Below are 21,085 nucleotides of genomic sequence, written 5' to 3'. Positions count from 1 at the left end.
TCTTAGAAAGGACCGGAGTATAAAGTGCAGGATATGCCTGTAGGTAAAACTAGGACTCTCTAAATAGAGAATAGTTGTAAATATAAGACATGTAAAATGGAAGAAAATACAATCCTATATAAAGATTTTAATAAAACAGTTTATAAACCAGAGGCATTAATCATAATGTCAAGTTGAATTTATTGAGCAATGGGAATTTGATTTTTTTTGACACTCTCTGATGGTTTTTTTTTTTTAACAAACATATACACATGTCAGCTCAAGATAGCAAGGTGTGGAAAGTAACAAGGAGTCCAAAAGCTTGAAGTCTATTCTCAGCTCCTTCACAATCTGGAGCTAGGCCCTTCAGGCATCCTCTAGGTAGGAACCTCAATTGCAAGATCATTTCTTTCTTTCTCCATCCAGAATTGTGTTGAAAAAAAAAAAAACAATTTTTTTCTGAAAGCTACTAGATAGTGACACCCGACTGATTTTCCTTCAACCATAAAGGGGATTAAGCTCTTCCTTTGGGTTTGTGACATTTCTCAGAAATGCTTATGAAGCCTTTTTTTTTTTTTTTTTTTTTTTTTTTTTAAGGGCTGCACTAGCAGCATATGGAGGTTCCCAGGATAGGGGAGGAATCATAGCTACAGTTGCCTGCCTAGGTCACAGTCACAGCAACACAGGATCTGAGCCACATGTGCAACCTACACCACAGCTCACGGCAACGCTGGATCCTTAACCCGCTGAGTGAGGCCAGGGATCGAACCTGCATCCTCATGGATACTAGTCGGATTTGTTTCTGCTGTGCCACAATGGGAACTCCATTATGAAGCTTTTCTTTATCCTTATATCATAAAAATACTTTTCTGTCTTTCTCAAAAGTATTATCTATTTCATAATATTAATTTTAATTAAAACTATTTATCTAGCCTCTATGGAGTCCAGTGGCATCATACATTAAAACCAAAATATGATTACATCATACATTCCTGAAGATAGAAAATTCTCTGGAACAGATGATGTTCTCCAAAGATTCATCTGTTAACAAGCCAGTGCTCTGGTCAAAATGCATACAGGCATGCAAACATTATAGTCCACTTTGAATTTTAATTAAACCTACCTACACTGACCCATAACTTCTTCAAAACGAAGGCTATCAAATACAAACAATGTTTATTTAAATAGAAATATTAGTCCATGTCAAAACATATAAGCTCTAAAGAAAAAGAAAATGGCAGAGGGCCTAATCTTCCTGTGCAGAGTGTGTCACAAAACACAGAAAGTAGAACCACACTAAGAACACTTGGGGTGAATGGATAACGTTGAAAAATTTGTAAAGAACTTTCTGGTAAAACAGACATTAAGTTTAGCTATTAGACCCACTGTCAAGTATTTTAAGTGGCCTGTGCATGGGTACTGGAAGGAAAGTTATGAACCCAATAGTGATTTTGGTTCATGAAAATTAACAGATAAGAGCTTTATCAAATCCATACGCCATAATTTCTTGACATTACATTTTTTCCTTTAGTTTAACTTTTTAAGCTATTTTAAGAAATACTGGACCAACTGGTAAGAAAGTAACTTTTCAAGAGTCTGTTGCGTTGTTTGAAAACAATCTGAGATTCATGGCTGTTCCCATGTCCTTACTTGGTTTGTAAGTAAACAGCAAATAAAAAGAGACTCTATGGGCCTCAACTCTGTAAACCCAGAGTAATAATTTCTCCATAGTTTTTAATAATTAATATTTATGAAGCAGAGCTTGAAACTTTCCATGACCATACAAAATATAATTGAATTATAGTTATAAAAGTTCTACTGCATAAAGACAGGGTCCCTGAGCTCAAGGAGCTTTCATTTTGAGATAATGATGACTTTGACAGCAAAAAAGAATGCCTTGTTAATATAATGGTGAACTGTTTTTCTTCACGCTGGGTTGACTGACAGTATTTTAAAGTTAATAGGGTATTTCGTTATACTTCTTATTTAGCACTTATTTGGAGCCCTAAGCAGATAGGAAGAAATGGCTTGGAAAAATCTTAAAATTAAATACGGGCAAGACACTAGGGGAAGACAAGAAAAAAAAACAAAAAAAACAAGCACTTTTTTCAGCCTAGATTATAGAGACCACATATTATTGTCATATAGTACCCCAGCAGAGTCTTGCAAATGATAAAAGAATAAATATGCAAATAAGGAAAAATCTAAATGAACTTCAAGTTTTCTTTTTGCTTATAAAATTTATAATTTGGTAAATCGGCCTATATTTAATAGCAGTCAATAGACACAGTGGTGACCATCATAATTTTATATAACGAGAAAAAAAATCCTGCTTTGTATTAGTTGCCTCCAGAATTAATTCCATTCTTTCCCTTGAATATAAAATTGAAAGCAACTTATTCACGTTAGCATGAAAAAGGCCAAAAAAGGCTCAGAATAATGCCTAAAATTTTATAAGAAAATATAAAAAAGATTCCATTCTATGTTTCACAATTTCATTCCCTCCTTCCTCTCTCCAATGCTGTCCCTTCCCCAGTTACATTCCTTCCCCTTCTGTTTCAAAAACATTCCTTTCCACTCAACTTCAGCTTGCCCCTTGTGGCATAAATACTTATGGAGTCTATTAGAGTACCCAAATAAATGTTTTTCTGATGAGTGGTAATGCAAAAATACTATCACACTTGAAGTAGAACCATGGATTTGAAAACTTAAAGTAACCACGTAGTCTATTTAAATGAAATGTCAGGAGTTCCCGTGGTGGCTCAGTGGATTAAAGATCCAATAAGTATGCATGAGGATGAGGGTTCCAATCTCTGGCCATGCTCAGTGGGTTAAAGATCTGGTGTTGCCGTGAGCTGTGGTGTGGGTCACAGATGCGGCTTAAATCTGACATTGCTGTGGCGGTGGCACAGGCTGGCAGCTGCAGCTCCGATTCCACCCAAGCCTGGGAACTTCCATATGCTGCAGGTGCAGCCATAAAAATAAAAAATGAATAAATAAATAAATAAATAAAAGTGGTGCTTTTATTTTATAGTGGTGCTATAAACAAAACCAAATATGATTTTGTTGCTTCTATTCTGCAAATTAGAAAGCCAAAGACCAGAGAGGTCAGTATCTATGGTTATGGAATGATTGAGTAGAAAAGCTGGACAAGCACTCAACTCTTACCTCTTGATCCAAAATTTTTTTAGCCAAAAGTCACTATGGTCCAAACATGGCAGTTTCTTTGGGCAATCATTTGTAATGGCTTTAGATATTTACATTCAACAAGTCACTAGAAAAAAGGCATCCTTCCATACATATGAAATACTACATTCATCCAACTTTCACTCAGCAGATATACTGAATACCTACTATGTACTAGATCCAGAGGACAAGATGGATCTTATCTCTGATTTTACGTAGCTTATGATCTCTTAGGTGAGAGGAGATAAGACATTAAATAACCAATCATACAATGGAATGTACAAATGTATGGAGAAACACTGGCTACAGTATCGAGATTATGTCAGAGAAAAGAAGAGATGCAGGGAGGCCAGCTGACAACTACTGCAGTGGACATCAACTAGAGATAATGTGTCCTGCGCTGGTCGGTGCAGACTAGACTGAGAAATGTGCAGGTTTAAGTGCTGTTGCGGGCGCATAAAATCATTAGCACTAAACGATGGCCAGGATACGGGATGAGAGAGAGATGAAAATAATACACATAGATTTTAGATTTGGCAATGTTCAGTCCTATTATTTGAACAGATGTAGGAATGTTTAAAAATTATAACTAAATGTGAACTTTCTATTCTCAAAGATCTATGTGGCATCAACCACACTGATGTCTTGCTGTTCCTAGAACTTGCCAGGCCTGCTTCTGGCTCAGGGCCTTTGCATATGTGGTTTTGTCTGCCTGAAATATTCTTCTCCACTTATCCAGAGGGCTTACTCCTTCACTCCCTTAAAATCTTTATTCAAAAAACCTGAAACTAATACAACATTGTATATCAACTATACTCCAATAAAATTAAATTGGGAAAAATATAATTTTTTTTGTCTTACTTTCCTTCTAGAATGTGAATTCCATGAAGGTCAGAATTTCAGGAATTTGTGTGTTTTGTTCACTTTTATATTCTCAGTACCTAGAACACCATATGGGACATAAAAGGTACTCAATATCTGAGTACCTGTTGAATAAGTGATTGAGTCAATGAATGTACAACTTTGAGTTCCCGGAATTGAGGAAAAAGAAGACAGCTTGTCATGTTACTTTAAAGATGCCAAAGTTTATTTTATTTTACTTTTATTTTATTTTATTTTGTCTTTTTTGCCATTTCTTGGGCTGCTCCCTCGGCACATGGAGGTTCCCAGGCTAGGGGTCCAATCGGAGCTGTAGCTGCCAGCCTACACCAGAGCCACTGCAACGCAGGATCCGAGCCGTGTCTGCGACCTACACCACAGCTCACAGCAACGCCGGATCATTAACCCACTGAGCAAGGGCAGGGATTGAACCCGCAACCTCATGGTTCCTAGTTGGATTCGTTAACCACTGCGCCACGACGGGAACTCCCAAAGTTGATTTTAAAATTAATTATTTCATTATTGATTCTTGGTATTATCTACAGAAATTTGAAAGCTAGCTATATTTTAAAGCTTGATTTTTTTAGAATTATTATAAAAATAATCTATCATAGGTGAATACAAAAGTATGAAAAAATGCAACAAATTTAATGGTCCCAAATTTTCAATAGTATATTAACATATTATTTACACTAAATTATTTCATATAAATATTTAAAAGTTCAGAAACTTCAAATTTCAATCCTAATGTGATAAACTCTTGGCATGGAAGGGAGTATTACATTAAATTACCATTTTAGTGTTGTATAACAAAAGTTAAAGCAAACAAAAGACTAAGGTATAGAAAATCATATATTTTGTAGACAAGTGATTATTCATTACATACAAAATTATAGAACCTGACCTTGTAGGTCAGCCATTAAAGGATGATATTAGAAATGCCACATGCGAGATGTGGATAATGTGAGGACGTTTCTTATCTGTGAAAATGTGAAAGTTGGGCTATAAGGAGCTGAGTATCTTTGACCTCCAATGTTCCTTAATTCAATGGATCCATATATACCTGAGAGATAGAAATTAGACTTCTTTATATCTAGAATGTAACGATACATTTCATAGGTTCTAGTCTAATGGATTTATCTAAGTAAATTTTTAAAAAAGATGCTAGGGCAACACTGGGAACATAGTAGGCTTACAAATTCTACAAGATTTCACATATAAAAGATGAGTCCTGTTCTTTCTGTGAACAGGAGTGACTTGTTAGAGGATGCCACCACCTGTGGCACCACTGTCTTAAAAGTGACTGACAGATCCATGAGTAAAGCAGAAGTACAAAACTCACAAGGCAATCAATCAAATCCATAGACATGGCCTTGAAGAGATCAGAGTCTACTGAACTACCCTTTCCAATGAGGTGTAAGTGAAAATAGCCTCTGTGAAACTGCCTCATCAGTAACTTTCAATTATCGTAAGGGTACAAAAATTGTGCTTTGTGTACTGATCTTTATAAAGCTGATGGAGAAAAAACAAGAAACTTGTCAAAACATGTAGGAGTATTCTACATTAATCAACGTCCCTCTACAAAATCTGATCCGTAGATAGAAAAAGTACTATTCATTGAGATGATGCTTAAATTTTTTATGGCACATGTTTGGAGAAATGGTTTATTTTCCTACCTTTGTTTAAATCAAGCAGCAGAGTTCTTAAAAAGTTAACACTATTTATTCTAAAAATTAGATTTAATGTAGATTAGGGAGCTAAGTACATTTAGATAGTTTCAAATTAAATACACTTAATAAGATAGCCTTACCTATGCCTTGAGTTAAATTAACCAAGTGTACTAATTAGTGAATCCAAGATTGCATATGTTCTTTCCAGTAGAATGAATTTATATTTTAGCTGAAAAGATTAACTTTATTGCTTCTGTAAAGCTCCTCATATCTCCAGCTAGTTTATCTTTCCCATTAGGCATTAATTTGCCTCACTGAACCAAGGCCTAAGCTGAGCCTCTTTGCCAATAGGAAACTGGACTTTAACAGAAGAGATAACAGTCATAAGTACAAAACTTATACATATGGAAGAGCGATAAATGGTCAAATTGGGGCAAATAATAAAGCTTCCCAATTCGGAAAGCTGTTGAATTCTCGAGACATGTATATCTTTCATTATACATTTCCTCTCCCCATTCTTAGTGATTGCTCAGAACCTCTTCTCATTCCCTGCATTTGAGAACATACACTACAAGGAGACTTAAAACAACACTAATAGAGTTTTTAAAATTAAATTATATACATGCAAACCACTCTGAATTTTATGACAATAGAGTGTGTAATGGTTCAAATTAGTTGAATTGAGGTTACATCTATCATCTTCACTAACAAGAGTTGTGTGACTATTTTTCTCGATAACTATAGACGACATATGTCTAGCACAAAACTTGGTTTCTACAGAAGGTATTGCTATTGTCCTGTTCTCGTCAATGATTCCAGGTTGGCCACTGTCCATTCAAAAATCTCTAGTATATACAATTTACAATTGGGGACAACATGCCATTGGCTTCAATTTCCCTAACAGGGTGCATTTATAAATTCTCAATCAGATAACTAGAGTCTTATAGCATATCATCTTGATAATTTCTAGGAAGCTTTAACATGAAAGTTTTTTTTAGTCATTTTTTAAAGTTGAGCCTTTAAAACCCAGTCAAAATCTTAAGTTTAACATGTGCAAAGAAAGAACCTCTTCTCATTCCCTGTATTTGAGAACATACACTACAAGGAGACTTTTAGGAGGATACTGTTGAAGTGTTGAGTGAGACATTTTTCCTACAAAGACAGATCTACTGTAGTGTATCTCAATTTCACAATTCATTTTTCTCTCAAATTTAAAAGCATTAATACCATCTATCAAAAAATAGAAGGAAGGCAAATATCTTCCTTTCACCTATTTCTTATCTTGGTGAGGAAACCCCCTGCTTCTCCAACAAAAGTTACTTTATAACTCCACTGTTATAGATTTTTTTCCAAGTCATCTGAACTGTAACAGGATAATTTTGCATCAGGTTAATACTTGCCTGATGGAACAAGAGGTTTTCTTCAAATGACATGGTGATTTTGAGGTTATTTTTGTTCTTTCTGTAATTTTTGTGTCATATGTCTTTATTAGCCCTTAATTACCATAATCTCCAGGGCAGTCTTAGTTCAACTCGAAAGAATAAGACATTTTTATATCAATTTTATGAATTAACAAATACAGAAGTCAATTAAAATTAGACATGGAAACATTCACAGCCAGATAGCATAAAGAAGTAGAAAGAGAAAGCAAATAAATCTTCATATTTGGGGGCTGGTTTAACTTAATGATTTTAGCAGTTTTCGTCTTTCTACCTCGAAGAGTCCTTTGAATAAAATCATATACTATCAAATTATATCAATAATCATTACTTTTTTAGCTTTAATAAAATATCTTTGAGGTAATTAATCTTTCCTCATGAGTCTAAGAAGAAACATTCTCTTAAGCATCAATATTTTCCAGAAGATAAGCAAGTAAACCTCATATTTACTTAAGGAGAATACCAGTATGCTGGGATATTTATAAAAAGAGAATTGATTTTAAATATACATAATTAAATGGGTAGGTCAGAAAAAGCTAAAATGATAAACATTCAAATTGGTCTAAATTGATGTTATTCAACCTACTCCTTTCAATTATTTATGTATACATATAAAAATAAGACATTTGGATATTTCCAAAGGGCTCAAAATATTTCTTTCTATTGGATGTGCAAAACTATGATAAAAGCAAAAGTATGAGATTTTTGTTAATTATAGGCTTAAACTTCAGAGAATATTTTTCTATGAAAAAGCATTTTTCTGTGACTATATTATTATAGAATGTTACAGTTGATCTGAAAAGGGCAAATTGAGTCCTTCCTCTTTTCTTTGGTTGATTTTTCTTAACTCTTTGTACCTCTTGAACAGAATCATAGTGAGAAAGGAAAGAAGTGTGTTGCTAAAGGGAAAAGTAATATTAAATTTTTATTTCAACACTGAGTAGGAGTCTTTGACAGCTTCATGTTTTGGCAAGACATCTCTTCTAAACCTTCTGAAAATACTTTCCCTTTGGCATGAGACAGGACACCAGAAATCAGGAGCAGAAAAGGAGTGGAAGAAAAAAAATACTGAGGTTAAAAAGAGAGGCTTTTTTGGTATATTGAAAGGGCATTACAAGTTTGTTAACGTGAAAGGAAATCATTGCTTTCTCGAGTCTTTCACTCAAGACACAGGTGTTTCATTTTTTAGAATAAAAGTCAAACTATGGGTTTATCAGTATCACAAGGGAAACATTAAGTGGTATTTGTATTCTCTCCATCCAGGCTAATTGCTTTGTCCAAGCATACAATGTAAAAGCAAGATTCAGGTTAAGGTAGGGCTCAAAGCCCTCTAGCTGGGAAAAATGTGTATGTTTGCTCTGAAGCTGAAATTAAGAGTTAATAGAGTTTTACTAATAACTCTATAAAATAAATTAATCTTAAAGAGAAGTTCTAATGGAAGCATGCAGAACTATTTACTATCAACGTGAATATCAGTCCTTTTCAATATTTAGGTGATAGCAGCCAGAGAAAAAACTTGGGAACCATGCTCTGATTTGCAATGAACATGAGGAAATGGTAGAAGATGTCACAGGAAATCCTTGGGGAGAAGGATGGAGATAAAAGTGGAATCACTAAAAATAGTCAAATGAGCTCACAGTCAGGATCCAAAATCATTCAAATTCACATTAGAAATATAACTTTAATCTCTTAAGATACACAAGGCAACAGAGATACCTTCAGAAAAGATCCATTAGGCAATCAACTGAAAGATTCTCCTCCACAGTTAAATCAATTTTTGTCTAATAATAACCAGAAGGAATGGACATGACATAGATCTACCATATTTTATAAGCTAGCTTTCTCAGGTAGATCCAAACTCTTAGCAATAAATCATAACCAGTAACTCTTTAAAACCTCCATCTCCCTTTGGATTTAAGAACCATTAGCCTCTGCGAATGACATCAGGATGGCAACATAATTAACGGGATTTTACTTTGGCAGCAAATCTGTGCGTTCACATGATTCTTACCTGTCCCCCTTTAGGCTGATATTTGATGTTGTCTGTTGATCCGATTTTGGATTTGACATTCTTCAGGTCTGGCAGTGGTTGGTTAATAAGCCGAAGCTGCTTGGGAGTAGCAGGAGATTTTGGAGGTGTACGAATAATGGCCACTTTCTTCTCACTGGGCACCAAGATGGCAGACTTGGGGGTTCCTGGTGTATGTGGGGTCCTGGGGTAGCTAGGGGTTCCAGGAGTGCCTGGTGTGCGTGAAGAATAGCTTGGTGGGGTGCCAGGAGTAATGGCGGTGGAGCCAGGAGTAGTGGGTGTTGAAGTGCCACTTTTTCCTGCTCTGCGAATTGGCTCTGACCCTATGTTAACAAACAAAACCAAACCAAGACCCACAGTGTTAGAAAGTTCTCCTTGAGACATCCCTCTTCCTGTCCATTGTTAGAACTCATGACTCATTAAATTTCTAAAGCATTTAGAATATTTATGGATTACAACAATGCTCTAAGAGGTGAGAACCTCCTATTTTTAGGCTCATAAACTGGTGACCTTCTTTCGAACATGCATTGCTATCAACCGGAAGAAAATACTTGGGTTTTCCTGATTTACTGTTAGTTCTCATCATACATGTACCAATAAGTATTTTTTGCTTATGTGATCCTTAACACACACAGATCTGCTTTTAGTTGGAAAAAGAGACTGCACTTAATGTTCTTTGTGAGCTCACATTTACTGAAGATTCCTTGAATAATAGGCAGACCCCTTGTTCTTTTGTGTAGTAAGTGCATTCTGAGATCCAGGTGGATATACAAAATAAAACTGTATAGTTAGATCACATACTTTTGGCCTGTGCAGAAAACTATTTAGTGCTCAATAAAGAAAAAGTCTAGTTCTCTCCTTAGAAATGGGATGTATGTAACATTTTATGCACAGTGAATTTTGTACCCAGTTGTATTAGCATGCATTTTTTTATAAGAAAATTTGTCTTAGCTCTTACTACAAAAAAAAAAAAATCTATTTCTTTCCTTAGAAAAGTAGGACGTTTTAACAATATATTCACAGTGAACCTTGTGCCAGATTGTGTTTTCTCCTATATTTCCATTATTGTTTGCAGTTTGGAGTCAAATCAATAATCCCTCACTGTCAATTATACAAGGTATAATGAGATGCGCTTCTTTACCTCAACTTGATGTTAACCTCACTTTATCACTGAACGCCTTTCCCCTCATTTTCCCGTTTTAGGTTTTTCTCACATTGTCTTTTATCCTTTTAAATGAGTTTAAATGCTATTTCAAACGCTTTTAAAAAAAGATTAAATACATAAGAGTACATACCTTACAGATTTTGAAGCATTTTTGTGAACACCAAACATTTGATAACCAAATATACACACAATAGAGGCAGCTCTCAGTATTTCTAATTTAACAATGAGGGCATTAAAGCTCATTTACCCAGGTGATATTATTTTCTAAGCCAGATACAACATTTAGCTTCTTAATATTTGTTGAACTTTCTATTAACTCTTAAAAATCTTTTCTCTTAATATATTGATTCAAATAATAGAACACTGATTTACATTGTTTGTGTTTATTGTACAAATTCTTTTACTTTTAAAAATCTTTTATAGAAGGGCATGATTTTTATTTTTTAATACTGACCATGTATTCTTTGTAAAATCAATGAATCTTCTAGGGATCTTATGGTGGTATAACTCATTAATTTTAAAATCAATGAAGTAAAAGGGATCTAAGAGCCAACTGTTATAATTAATCATCAGTGCAGAAAGTTCTTCCTCAGAAGGGGTACAATTAATCATTGCTTAAATATTTACAAAGAGTGAGCTCGAGAGTGCTTCTTAGATCTCTGTAGTCTGTAGACACAGTAAATATACCCATTGGTCTAGGCTCAGTTTCCTGGAGAAACAGGACAATCTTACTTCCTCTTTCAATGAACAATTTCCATGTATCAAGCGAAAGTTGCCCTGGGTCCTTCTGGTCTTTTAGCAGAAGGGTGAAACATCGGTAGACTCTTCAGCTAACAATATGAAATGGGATGTGAGAAGAGTAAAGTGACAAATCAGTGATTTTTTTGTTTGTTTTCCACAAAAATGACATTTCAAGTCCAGGCTCACACGACCACATTCAACTTGGCTTTTTGTAGTTTCCCGGCTACAAAATTTGTTTATGGGCCAAGGTTTTGATGTTGGTTTGAGTCAGTCACTATGTTCCAAAATACATTATTTCTTCAGATACCTTATTGCTTCCTCAAATGTATTCTCCATCACTTCATCACTTTTGAATAGCTCATTTTTGGGGGGAGGGATTGTCTCTACGTTATCTGCTGCTATACTTGGCACTGGTGTCATTTATGGAGGCTGAACACAGTGGGACTGCAACATATTTTCTTTTTTAATTGTACAAATTTAACTCAGAATTTATCTAAGTGTGCTGAAGTAGTTTTTACTTCATGGAGACTGAGTTGAGGCAATATTCTGGATGTACATAACAAAATTTACTAAAAGCAATATTTTTTAAAAAGTAGGAATTATTTCTATACCCCTACAGAATGGCTTTAAGCTTTGAAAAAGTAAAAAGGAAGAAGGTTTTGTGTTATATCTGGAGAATGAGAAAAATAAAAGTATTAAAAAGCTCTTACCACTGCTGTTCAATAGATATAGCCAATTTTTATTGTAATAAATTATGTTCTAGTCATCAAAAATGACAAATCTGAGTGTTGCCTATTTATTCCGAAACAAAAAGATTAAGTTACTGAAATGATTGAAAACACATTTAAGTTACTCTATTACACTATCATTCTTATTTATCTTGTCAACTCAATGACAATGTTTTTCCTTTCTCTTGGGCTAAGTGAACTTCCGGCAGAATAGTTTCTTTCAGATCTTTTCAATAGCTGTACAAAATGCTAGAACATTCATTCCTGTATGCAGTGATGGAGATGAGAGGCAAATGGGAGGAGACAAATTGCTTGTTCTGGTAATTGTCCCTGTGTCTTTTAGCTATTGCTAGGTACATATAAAATAGACTATGTCCTCAGATGATCAGAACATCAGTTATGTTCATTACCAAATAATACAGTGCCATATGCTTCTGAACGTAATAAAGTTAGAAAGTCAAAATAGAATTGGCTCAGAACATAAAAAAGCAATTTGTATACAAATCCATTTTAAAAGGCAAAGCACAGTGGCTCAAAAACGTGGATTTATGTGAGAAAAGTACCATTTTGCTTCCATAGCAACAAATACAGGCATAATTCCAGGTGTGCCTTTGGGGAGCACTTGGTGCCTTTGTGTTTTCTCAACACAGTGTTATTGCTGAAGCCCAATATTGGGAGTTAAATTATTTTCTCTGGAGATGACTAACACCTAAATGTCTTCTTTGCTAGTCCATTTGAATACTTTGTATATGTTAAGGTGAGAAACAGTTTTAGTGATTTCAAAGGGTTCCTAGCATGTATTTCAAAGGAAGTTAAATGCTTCATGAATCCAAATGGTTGGAGGCACAATTGCTCTAATTATAATAAACACATTCATTGTAGGCAAACAAACAAAAACAATACTATTTAAGTGTCATACAAAATAGTTACATTTGAAATGGAGTAATTACTATTAAATATTCAAAAAATAAGCGGTGAAATCAACTGTAATGTGATAGTGGTCGCAATTTTCACCACTTTGTTAGGTATTTTCAATGACAGAGATGCTATTCTCCAAATGTTTCTACCATTTTTTTTAACAGTTTTTAAATGACAAGAACATTGTTCTCCAAGTACTTCTACAGAACAGGTCTCTTGAACTCTTTCTTCCAAATAAATAGAGAAAAGACATTAAGAGGACAGGTTATGAATTTATCAGTGGGCTGAAAACCAAGTTCAACCACTTCCTAGCTGTGCAGGTTACTGTCTCTGAAAGGTTAGTTTTCTCATCAGTAGATTTAATGAGATTCTTAATACTTAACGATCAGCATGATTAATTAAATTGATTCAAAAATATGTTTAAGATTTTAGCATCTATATGTGATCAATAAATGGTAGCTATTTTTGTGGTGATAAAGCACATTTTTGAAAATAATTTGACTTACTAGATCGTCTTGGTAGCAACACAACACATAAGTGGGTAATGATTGGAACATTTACATACTCTACATAAACTGTGACAATTGCCAACCAATACATTATGAAATCAAAAGAAATCAAAGCTATTGCACACAATGTGCTATGCTTACAGACTCACTGGAATGCAAATTCTTCACAAGTTGAGCAGGAGTCTTGATTTTGATTGTTGATTTTTTTTTTTTAAGATATTGTGATTGTTGATTTTCTAGTTAGATTTTAGGACTTGAAATTCTAATAAAGGTTAAGTTTATACAGGTATATATTTTAAAAATCCCTATTAATTTTCTCTACTAATTAATTCTTTCAAACTTTCTCTTTTATTTTAAATTTGAAAAAGGAGAAAAATATACTGTGAAAATGACTTCACTTCAATCCTATTTAATGGGTAATAAGGTGGTGTGTACTCATTTCCTCCATCAGTTGTTTTCATTCAAACAGTTGTTTGGACCCATTGATAGAACAGGTTTCTCATTCTTAAGACAATCTGTTTTTTTTTTTTGTTTGTTTTTTTTGTTTTTTGTTTTTTTTATTTTTCCCATGCCCATGACATGCAGAAGTTCCTGGGCAAGGAACGAACCCCACTCACAACAGTGACAACAACAGATCCTGAACCACTAGGCAACCAAGGAATTATCTGTCTTTAATGCATGTTTTATTTGAAAATGTTAAATAAAGTACATCATAAGCTATTCCACTTCTGCAATTTTTTTTTTTTTAAATGATTAAAAAGGAAGCCAAACCAAAATGAACCTACTCGTGGTCCGCCGTGCTGAAGAGGAGATAGAACTGTTGAGAGAGAAGGAATTCTCATCTCTGTCTCCTGACACACCTCGGCGAGGAGGGAGAATGGAGGACGGTCTCGGCAGAGAAGAGCGCTTTTCTGGGCTCTTGGTTACTCCATCCTGATTGGGGGAAGCGAAACGAGGTTGGTTCTGGTGAATCTTCGCTTTAATTATAGAAGATGATTAGATTGCTCAGGTTAATTTTCCTCCTGTGCTGACTGATAGACAAATTTCTTCTCCTCCACCCTACTGAATTTCACGTATACTTATAAACATTTCTGCTTCAAAATTCAATGTTCAGATTCGCCCAGATGTTTTATAAAAATATGCTATTTCAGAGTTAGTGCTAAAACTGGATTGTGAAATTCAAATTTGAAATGATAACATGGATAAAAATAATGTACTTCAGTAGTCTTCATGTAATTAATAATTTTACTGAGAAATCTTCATCATTTCATCATGAAAGCATGATCATGTATTAATCAGAAAGGACCGGCAGAAGGGCACTGCATGCATAATATTTAGCAACGTCCACAGTTATATACAGTGCACATATGCGACAGGCATGCTAAGCACTTTACATCCATTTATGATTTAATTTTTTCCAAAAAATGAGATATGCATTTTTGGAGCCCCATAAACAGGCTTCATCAGTTTATATATATTTTCCAAGTTCACTGAGTTGGGAGGTACAGAATTAGTATTAAATCCTAGTATGTCTGATGCTGCGCCCAAATTGTCTATTATATTATATATAATGTGATTTGTTATTGTTAGAGTATACAGTTTGATATATAACATTGCCATATGAAATGCTATATATATTTCATATTTGAAATTAATAAGTATATTTTATTAACTATCAAATAAATAATTATCCACTGTATATCTTAGAAAAAGACATTTTTTATTTTTTAATGATTATACTGTTTTGAAACATTGTTTTTAATAAGGTCTACTGTTTATATGTCAAACACTTTAGAACTGAAAGTTGCTGTTACACATTTATTGAATTGTGTTCTATTACCTTCTCCCAAATGATATTCCTTTCTGTACTTTTGATTGACTTGCTGCCTTACCTTGTTCCCTGATTCTGAGTAGGGCAAACGGCCTGTGGAGCCCGCCGAGGTGGGCTGTGTTAATAAACTGTCAGAAAATGTGGCCCTTTTAGTCGTATTAGGGCAGGCTGAGCTGCTTCTTGGGGACTTTGTGCTACCCTGTAAGGCAGGAATCTTTGACAAGGTAGAAGTCTAGCCATGAAAGAAAACAAACAGAAGCACAAAATAAACCAAACTATGAAATAAAAGGAAAATTAAAAAAGAACATAAACATATAAGAAATTAAATGTCTACTTTTAACAAGAACACATGATAAATGGTTATAATCAATGACAGAGATGTACATTTATGTGAGAACAAGAGATTTCCATTGAATACCTCTTTTTAACTGGAGCTAACTTAAGGATACTCATATAATGAGAACATAAATGAAAATATTACTTTTCTTATAAATTCTATGTATAAGGTCTCCGGTTAACCCATAAGTCTTATGGATTACCATATTTGGAAAATATCTTGAGAGACTGTTGGAATTGTTCCTTTAATAAACACATCCTTTAAATGGTATATATAATCAATATTTTGATCACACTTCGAGAACATTAGAACAAAGTATATTTACGGTCTAAGAATGGGAAATATTTCTTTTAAGTTGAGAAAATGTACTTTCAGATTATCTACACTGATTTCATCAAAAATTGCAGATGTTCTATGTAATGAGTTCATTTTATGAGTAAATTGCATGTCAGAGACCAAGTTATACCAAGTAACATTCTTATGCATAGGCCACAGTTTGTATGAAGTGCTGTAAAGTCTAAAAATGAGTCAGAACTGAATAGATTGCCCATAAAAATCATAAGACTTATTTTACAGGTGTTGATAATCCCTGGGAAAGTTGTTGATAAGTGCAGGCTCAAGTGGGTTGGAGCTGTATATATGCAACTTTTGGAGAAAGCTATGCTGGCAACACCACGTGTCTCATGGAAGACTGTTAAAAATATAGACAAGTATGATAAAGCCAAGGAGAGCTTTAACTTCAAATGATTGATATTATTCAGCTGTTATCAAAAATAGCAATTGAAACCAAGAGTTTTATCTCAAATTTTAACCTCTGTGGCCAGTTCAACAGAAGCATAAGTATCCACCAATCTCTTGCTAAAAACAAAAACAAAATAAAGTGAACAAACAACAAACAAAAAAACCCAAATGAAATGAAAGATTATAGGTTAGGTTCACAATAAAGATTAATTAAAAAATCAAAGAAAACTGTTCTGATGGATGTATTAACTATCAGACAAATAAGAGTTAATCTTGAGGATTGAGAAAACTTATGGGAAGAAGATGAGGTTACAAGGGGAAAAGGATATTAAATGAGAAATAGAAAGAATAGTGGTCTAATCTCCCTTCTTCAGAAGAATGAGATGGGCATTCAGGAAAAAAAATTAGTTTTGGGTCAGAGGTATAAAGTTTTCTGTCCTAAATGTAAGCACTGAATGCTAATTCTTTTTGAGTTAGTTGAAGGCCAAGGGACTTGAAAATTTCCTAAAGGTTTCTCAAACAATGTACACTTACAAATTATTTTTTCCTTTTCTTTCTTTCTTTTCTTTCTTTTTTTTTTTTTTTTTACAAATTATTTTTCTAACCAGGAGAAAGCTCAGACTTACTTTCTATATCTGCTCCTAAAGACTTCCACTTTTTAAATAATAGTAGCTATTACTGCTTATTGAATAAATACTATGCCCTAAGAACTATAGAGTGTACTGATTTATAAACTTACTATAGTTAATATTCACAACTCGCTTGTCACAAAGGAATTTTTACTCTCCCCTTATTTTTGGAAAATTAAGACACAGGAAGAAGATCTTATGGTTAGTAAATGTTCAAAACTGGACCTGGTCTGTTTCATAACCCTGCACTTAACTAATTCAACTTACTAGGTCCACATCAGAAGGTAAAGAGATACACATCTTGAAATAAACAGTGTGGCCAAAATAAAGACTAAAATTACTGAAACAAAAAATGGATTCTATGGCTTGCCATGTGTTCAGGAATATGTCTGAAAACATTTATATAAAAATCAAATATGCATATAATTTTTAATCAACATAAAGCCCCTTGGGTTCCAGATGATATAAAAGGTTTGGCTGTCACTGAAAATAAATTCCTATTTTTCACAATAAATAAAAAGTGGAAGTCTAACATTTGATTAGTTGTTAGAATGATATCAAAGAATTATGATATCATATCATATATAATGGCTAAGACCCAGATTATTGTGATACATTACTATGTTAATGTATTAATATTAATGTAATTGAAATCATTCAAATTATTTGTTGTAATTTTAAGATTTCAGTAGAAGTTTTTTCATTTTTTTCTTTCATTGAAAAAAAGTAAAATATTTCATGTCGGCTTAGGTCTTTTGAAAGTTTAAAAAACATGATTAGTATTATAAAAATAAAATCTGCAAAACAAGAAATATAGAAGATTTATAAATATGGATGCTAAACATCATTAATACAAACCAAATTAAAACAACAGAATGTTTCATATACATAACTTGGCAAATATAAAATAGTATAGGAACATCAGGTGATAATAATGAACACAGGTATGTTTACATACAGTTGGAGGTTGTGTAAGTCAGTAGAACCTTTCTGGAGGAGAATTCAACAGTATCAAGCAAAAACTTTAAATATGGACTTCCTTTTTGAAACAATGATTTTGCTACTAAAAAATTATCCTAAGGAAATGCATGTGGATATGTTCACAGATTTAGCCACCAAGGTTTCTACAGTAATAGTGCTAAAATAACAGAAAATTAGTTTGAATGTCTAATAAGAGGAAACTGGTTAAGTATATCACTGCAAAAAATAAAATCCAATATTATATAATCATTAAAATGATGTATGAGCATGTTTAATGATGTGGAAATCTGTTAATTAAGAAAACCAGGAGTTCCCATTGTGGTGCAGTGGAAACGAATCCGACTAGGAACCATGAGGTTGCAGGTTCAGTTCCTGGCCTCGATCAGTGGGTCAAGGATCTGGCATTGCTGTGGCTGTGGTGTAGGCTGGCAGCTGTACCTCTGATTAGACCTCAGCCTGGGAACCTCCATATGCTGCAGGTGTGGCCCTAAAAAGACCAAAAAAAAAGAAAGAAAGAAAGAAAACCAATAGTGTTTCCACCTTTGTTATTAAACCCTATAAATGCGTAGAAAAAAAATTAGGATTTTTCATCAAAATGGCAACTACAGTTATCTTTACATAACGGAACTATAATATATTTTTACTTACTTTGCTTATCCACATTGTTAAATTTTCTCACACTCTTATTTTGTAAAAACAACAATGAATATTGGTAAAATATAGTTTAGTGTTGCTTACAAATGGTTTACCTTGATTCTATAAAAAGTAAGTAACCTGGGCTCCTCGATTTTTGCCAGGTCATTGTGTTGTTTCATGTTTTTGTCTTACTAACAAACAGGCAGCCTACATTCCCACCCTGCCCTCACCAACCACTGTCACATTCCAGAAGACATTAGGACATGCTCGAATGCCGTCGAGAATCATTCTGGGTGAGTGAACCATTTAAAATGATTTAAAAGAGTGAACATCTCAAGTTTAAATTATATTCAAAATGATTAAAACATTGCCACTATTACCAAAGGGAACTTTAAATGAAGAATGAGAAAAGTCACTTTACTCACAGAGACTTTGTCCTTTGCCTGTTTAAATACGCTGGGAGCCTGAGCTGATTCACCAGCTGCTGCTGTTGAAAGAAAAGACATAAATAACCCCAAACTTAATGGCTAAAAACCACATAAATGCATTTTTAATACCTTTTGGATATTCAGTTGTGTCAACAGACTAATGCAAAGTGAATTTTGTTTGTATTGAGACTCATATTCAGTTACTGAAGAAACCTGAATAATAACAACATTACAGTGTGTGGCTCCCACTGCAGCATGTGCTAAATACTATAACCCAGCATTTACTAAAGCACAGGTAAGCACACCAAATAATTTTCTGTTACCAACGTATCCTTAAATTACTATTATATATGAGGATAGATCCTTTACAATGGAAATCACAGGACAGTACTTCAAATGCTGCAGACTTTAAGGTAAAGGGGAGTGTTTGGTTTTTAGAGTCGGCATCATATAAGAATATGCACAGGGATTCCCAAACCTTCTTCATGCAGCCCCTGGCCTATCTACAGATACTTCTGCATTTTATATTCTAAACTGTCATGGTCTGCCAACCCTTCTCCCTCTGCACCCCTTCATTTCACAATATGAATGACACACTTGTTTGACGCGAAATGCACCACATGGGAGGGGAAGGGAAGAAAAATAGTTTGTCAAGAAGAGAAAACGTGAGAGGAATTTTAAGTTCAGTAAAATAGGACATGTTCTACACATGCACTTCCTGTATGAAATTATTACCACATCTGTTACTGTTGTTTCTCTTGCTGCTGTTTTATTCTTCTGGTTTCAATTGTAAACTCCACCACCGCTGGCATAATTTCTGTTGACAACTTACCTGACTTGACTTAAATATCTCTCATGATTGAATACAATCCTTTGTGATTTAGGAAACTATCCCTATTTAAAAACTGGGCTTGGAACATAAAAGGCACAAGCTTGTGTGTTTACTTCCACCTAACTTTACTTTCACAAGAGAGAAATCCTTAGAAAAAAAAAACGCTTATCCTTATAAGCACTTGGAATGAGTTTCAAAAAGGTTTCTTATGCCATATGCAGCTCTAACACAAAAATAATAATGGTCTACAATATGTTCTATGCTATTTAGGACTGGCTAGTAAGATTATTCACAGATTCTGAAACTAATTTTTTTTTAAAGAAGCAGCATAAATTATGCCTCTTTACTATTTCTATAACATAGCTCACATTTCTGTGATAAATATACTTTGCTTTAAGCCAACAGCACTCAAGTATGGTATATGCTTTCTGTTTGAGTATCTTAATATTTGAATAAAAAAGGGAAGATCCTAATTAGTCCAAAGATCTTACATTTCCTTTAATGAGGGAATTAAAAAGGCAATTTACTCTCAATGTGGCAAATTGAATGCCAATGACACGTAGGTGCTGTACCAAATCATTTGACATTTCCTCTGAAATTTTACAATCCTAATATATTTTTCATCCTTTCAGGCAGCATACAGGATTTTTATGCCCAAACCAAGAGATTCTGCCTGTGCAAGAATTTTTCTAACTAGAGGAAAAATTCCAAGTTTAATGAAAATGTTCTAAGATGTACTATAAGATTTAGAGATGTCATGTTAACACCTAACTCTTAATTTAGAGAAACTCCTCACTCTAAGCCTTCATCATCAAGGTCTCTGCATAATTATAAGACTTCTACTTTCAAATCCTGCCTTATATACTAGTTCTTGAAAGAAGCATATCAGATATTTCCTATGTGAAGAACACAAATTAAAAAAAATTTGAAATTTTTAGTGGCTATCATAACACCATCAATTGCCTTGATTTTCTTTTTCTAACAAGGGTTAATGCTGCTCCTAACCCTTTAAAGCCATCCGAAAATTTAAATAAAGGCACTTCTCATGTATAATGGAAAGGAAATACTCCTTTCTGACCTAGTAATCCGATACCTTCTTTTGTAGAATACAAGTATGCCATTTAACCATTGCTAAAATAACATATATTCTAAATTAAGAGCATCCAATATAATTATAAATTTAAAATAATACTTTGCACTAAAATTTAGGAATAGAATTTGCATTATAAATATTATACATAGGCTTTTATTACGATTTGTGGCACATTTCACTCCACTACTTTTTTAAACAGTAAAAAAACAAGTATATTTGAAGAAGACAGGATGAGAGGAAGATGGCAAAATAGAAATAAACCTAAATTCTAAGATATTTGGAGGGAGGAAGTTTTATCTTAAAATTTTGAATACTACATCATGTATGGAAATCT

The 21,085-nt window shown here is 33.8% G+C and overlaps 1 protein-coding gene across 50 annotated transcripts in view; it reads right to left on the bottom strand.

The window, feature by feature from the left end:
• Window positions 1-21,085, bottom strand: part of MAP2 (microtubule associated protein 2) — a 306,355-nt gene that overhangs the window by 14,685 nt on the left and 270,585 nt on the right. For 31 of the 50 annotated variants that reach the window (XM_021074986.1, XM_021075011.1, XM_021075013.1 and 28 more), the window contains 4 exons: window positions 18,824-18,885; window positions 15,136-15,306; window positions 14,029-14,176; window positions 9,165-9,505 (listed from right to left, as the gene is read on the bottom strand). In XM_021074986.1, the coding sequence (XP_020930645.1) occupies window positions 9,165-9,505; window positions 14,029-14,176; window positions 15,136-15,306; window positions 18,824-18,885 (722 nt within the window). The remainder of the gene's footprint in view (window positions 1-9,164; window positions 9,506-14,028; window positions 14,177-15,135; window positions 15,307-18,823; window positions 18,886-21,085) is intronic. The other 19 variants (XM_021075002.1, XM_021075014.1, XM_021075016.1 and 16 more) reach the window with 3 other exon arrangements.

The sequence above is a fragment of the Sus scrofa genome, chromosome 15, assembly GCF_000003025.6.
Source record: "Sus scrofa isolate TJ Tabasco breed Duroc chromosome 15, Sscrofa11.1, whole genome shotgun sequence".
Classification (NCBI taxonomy): domain Eukaryota; kingdom Metazoa; phylum Chordata; class Mammalia; order Artiodactyla; family Suidae; genus Sus; species Sus scrofa.
This window is presented reverse-complemented; position numbering and strand designations above follow the sequence as displayed.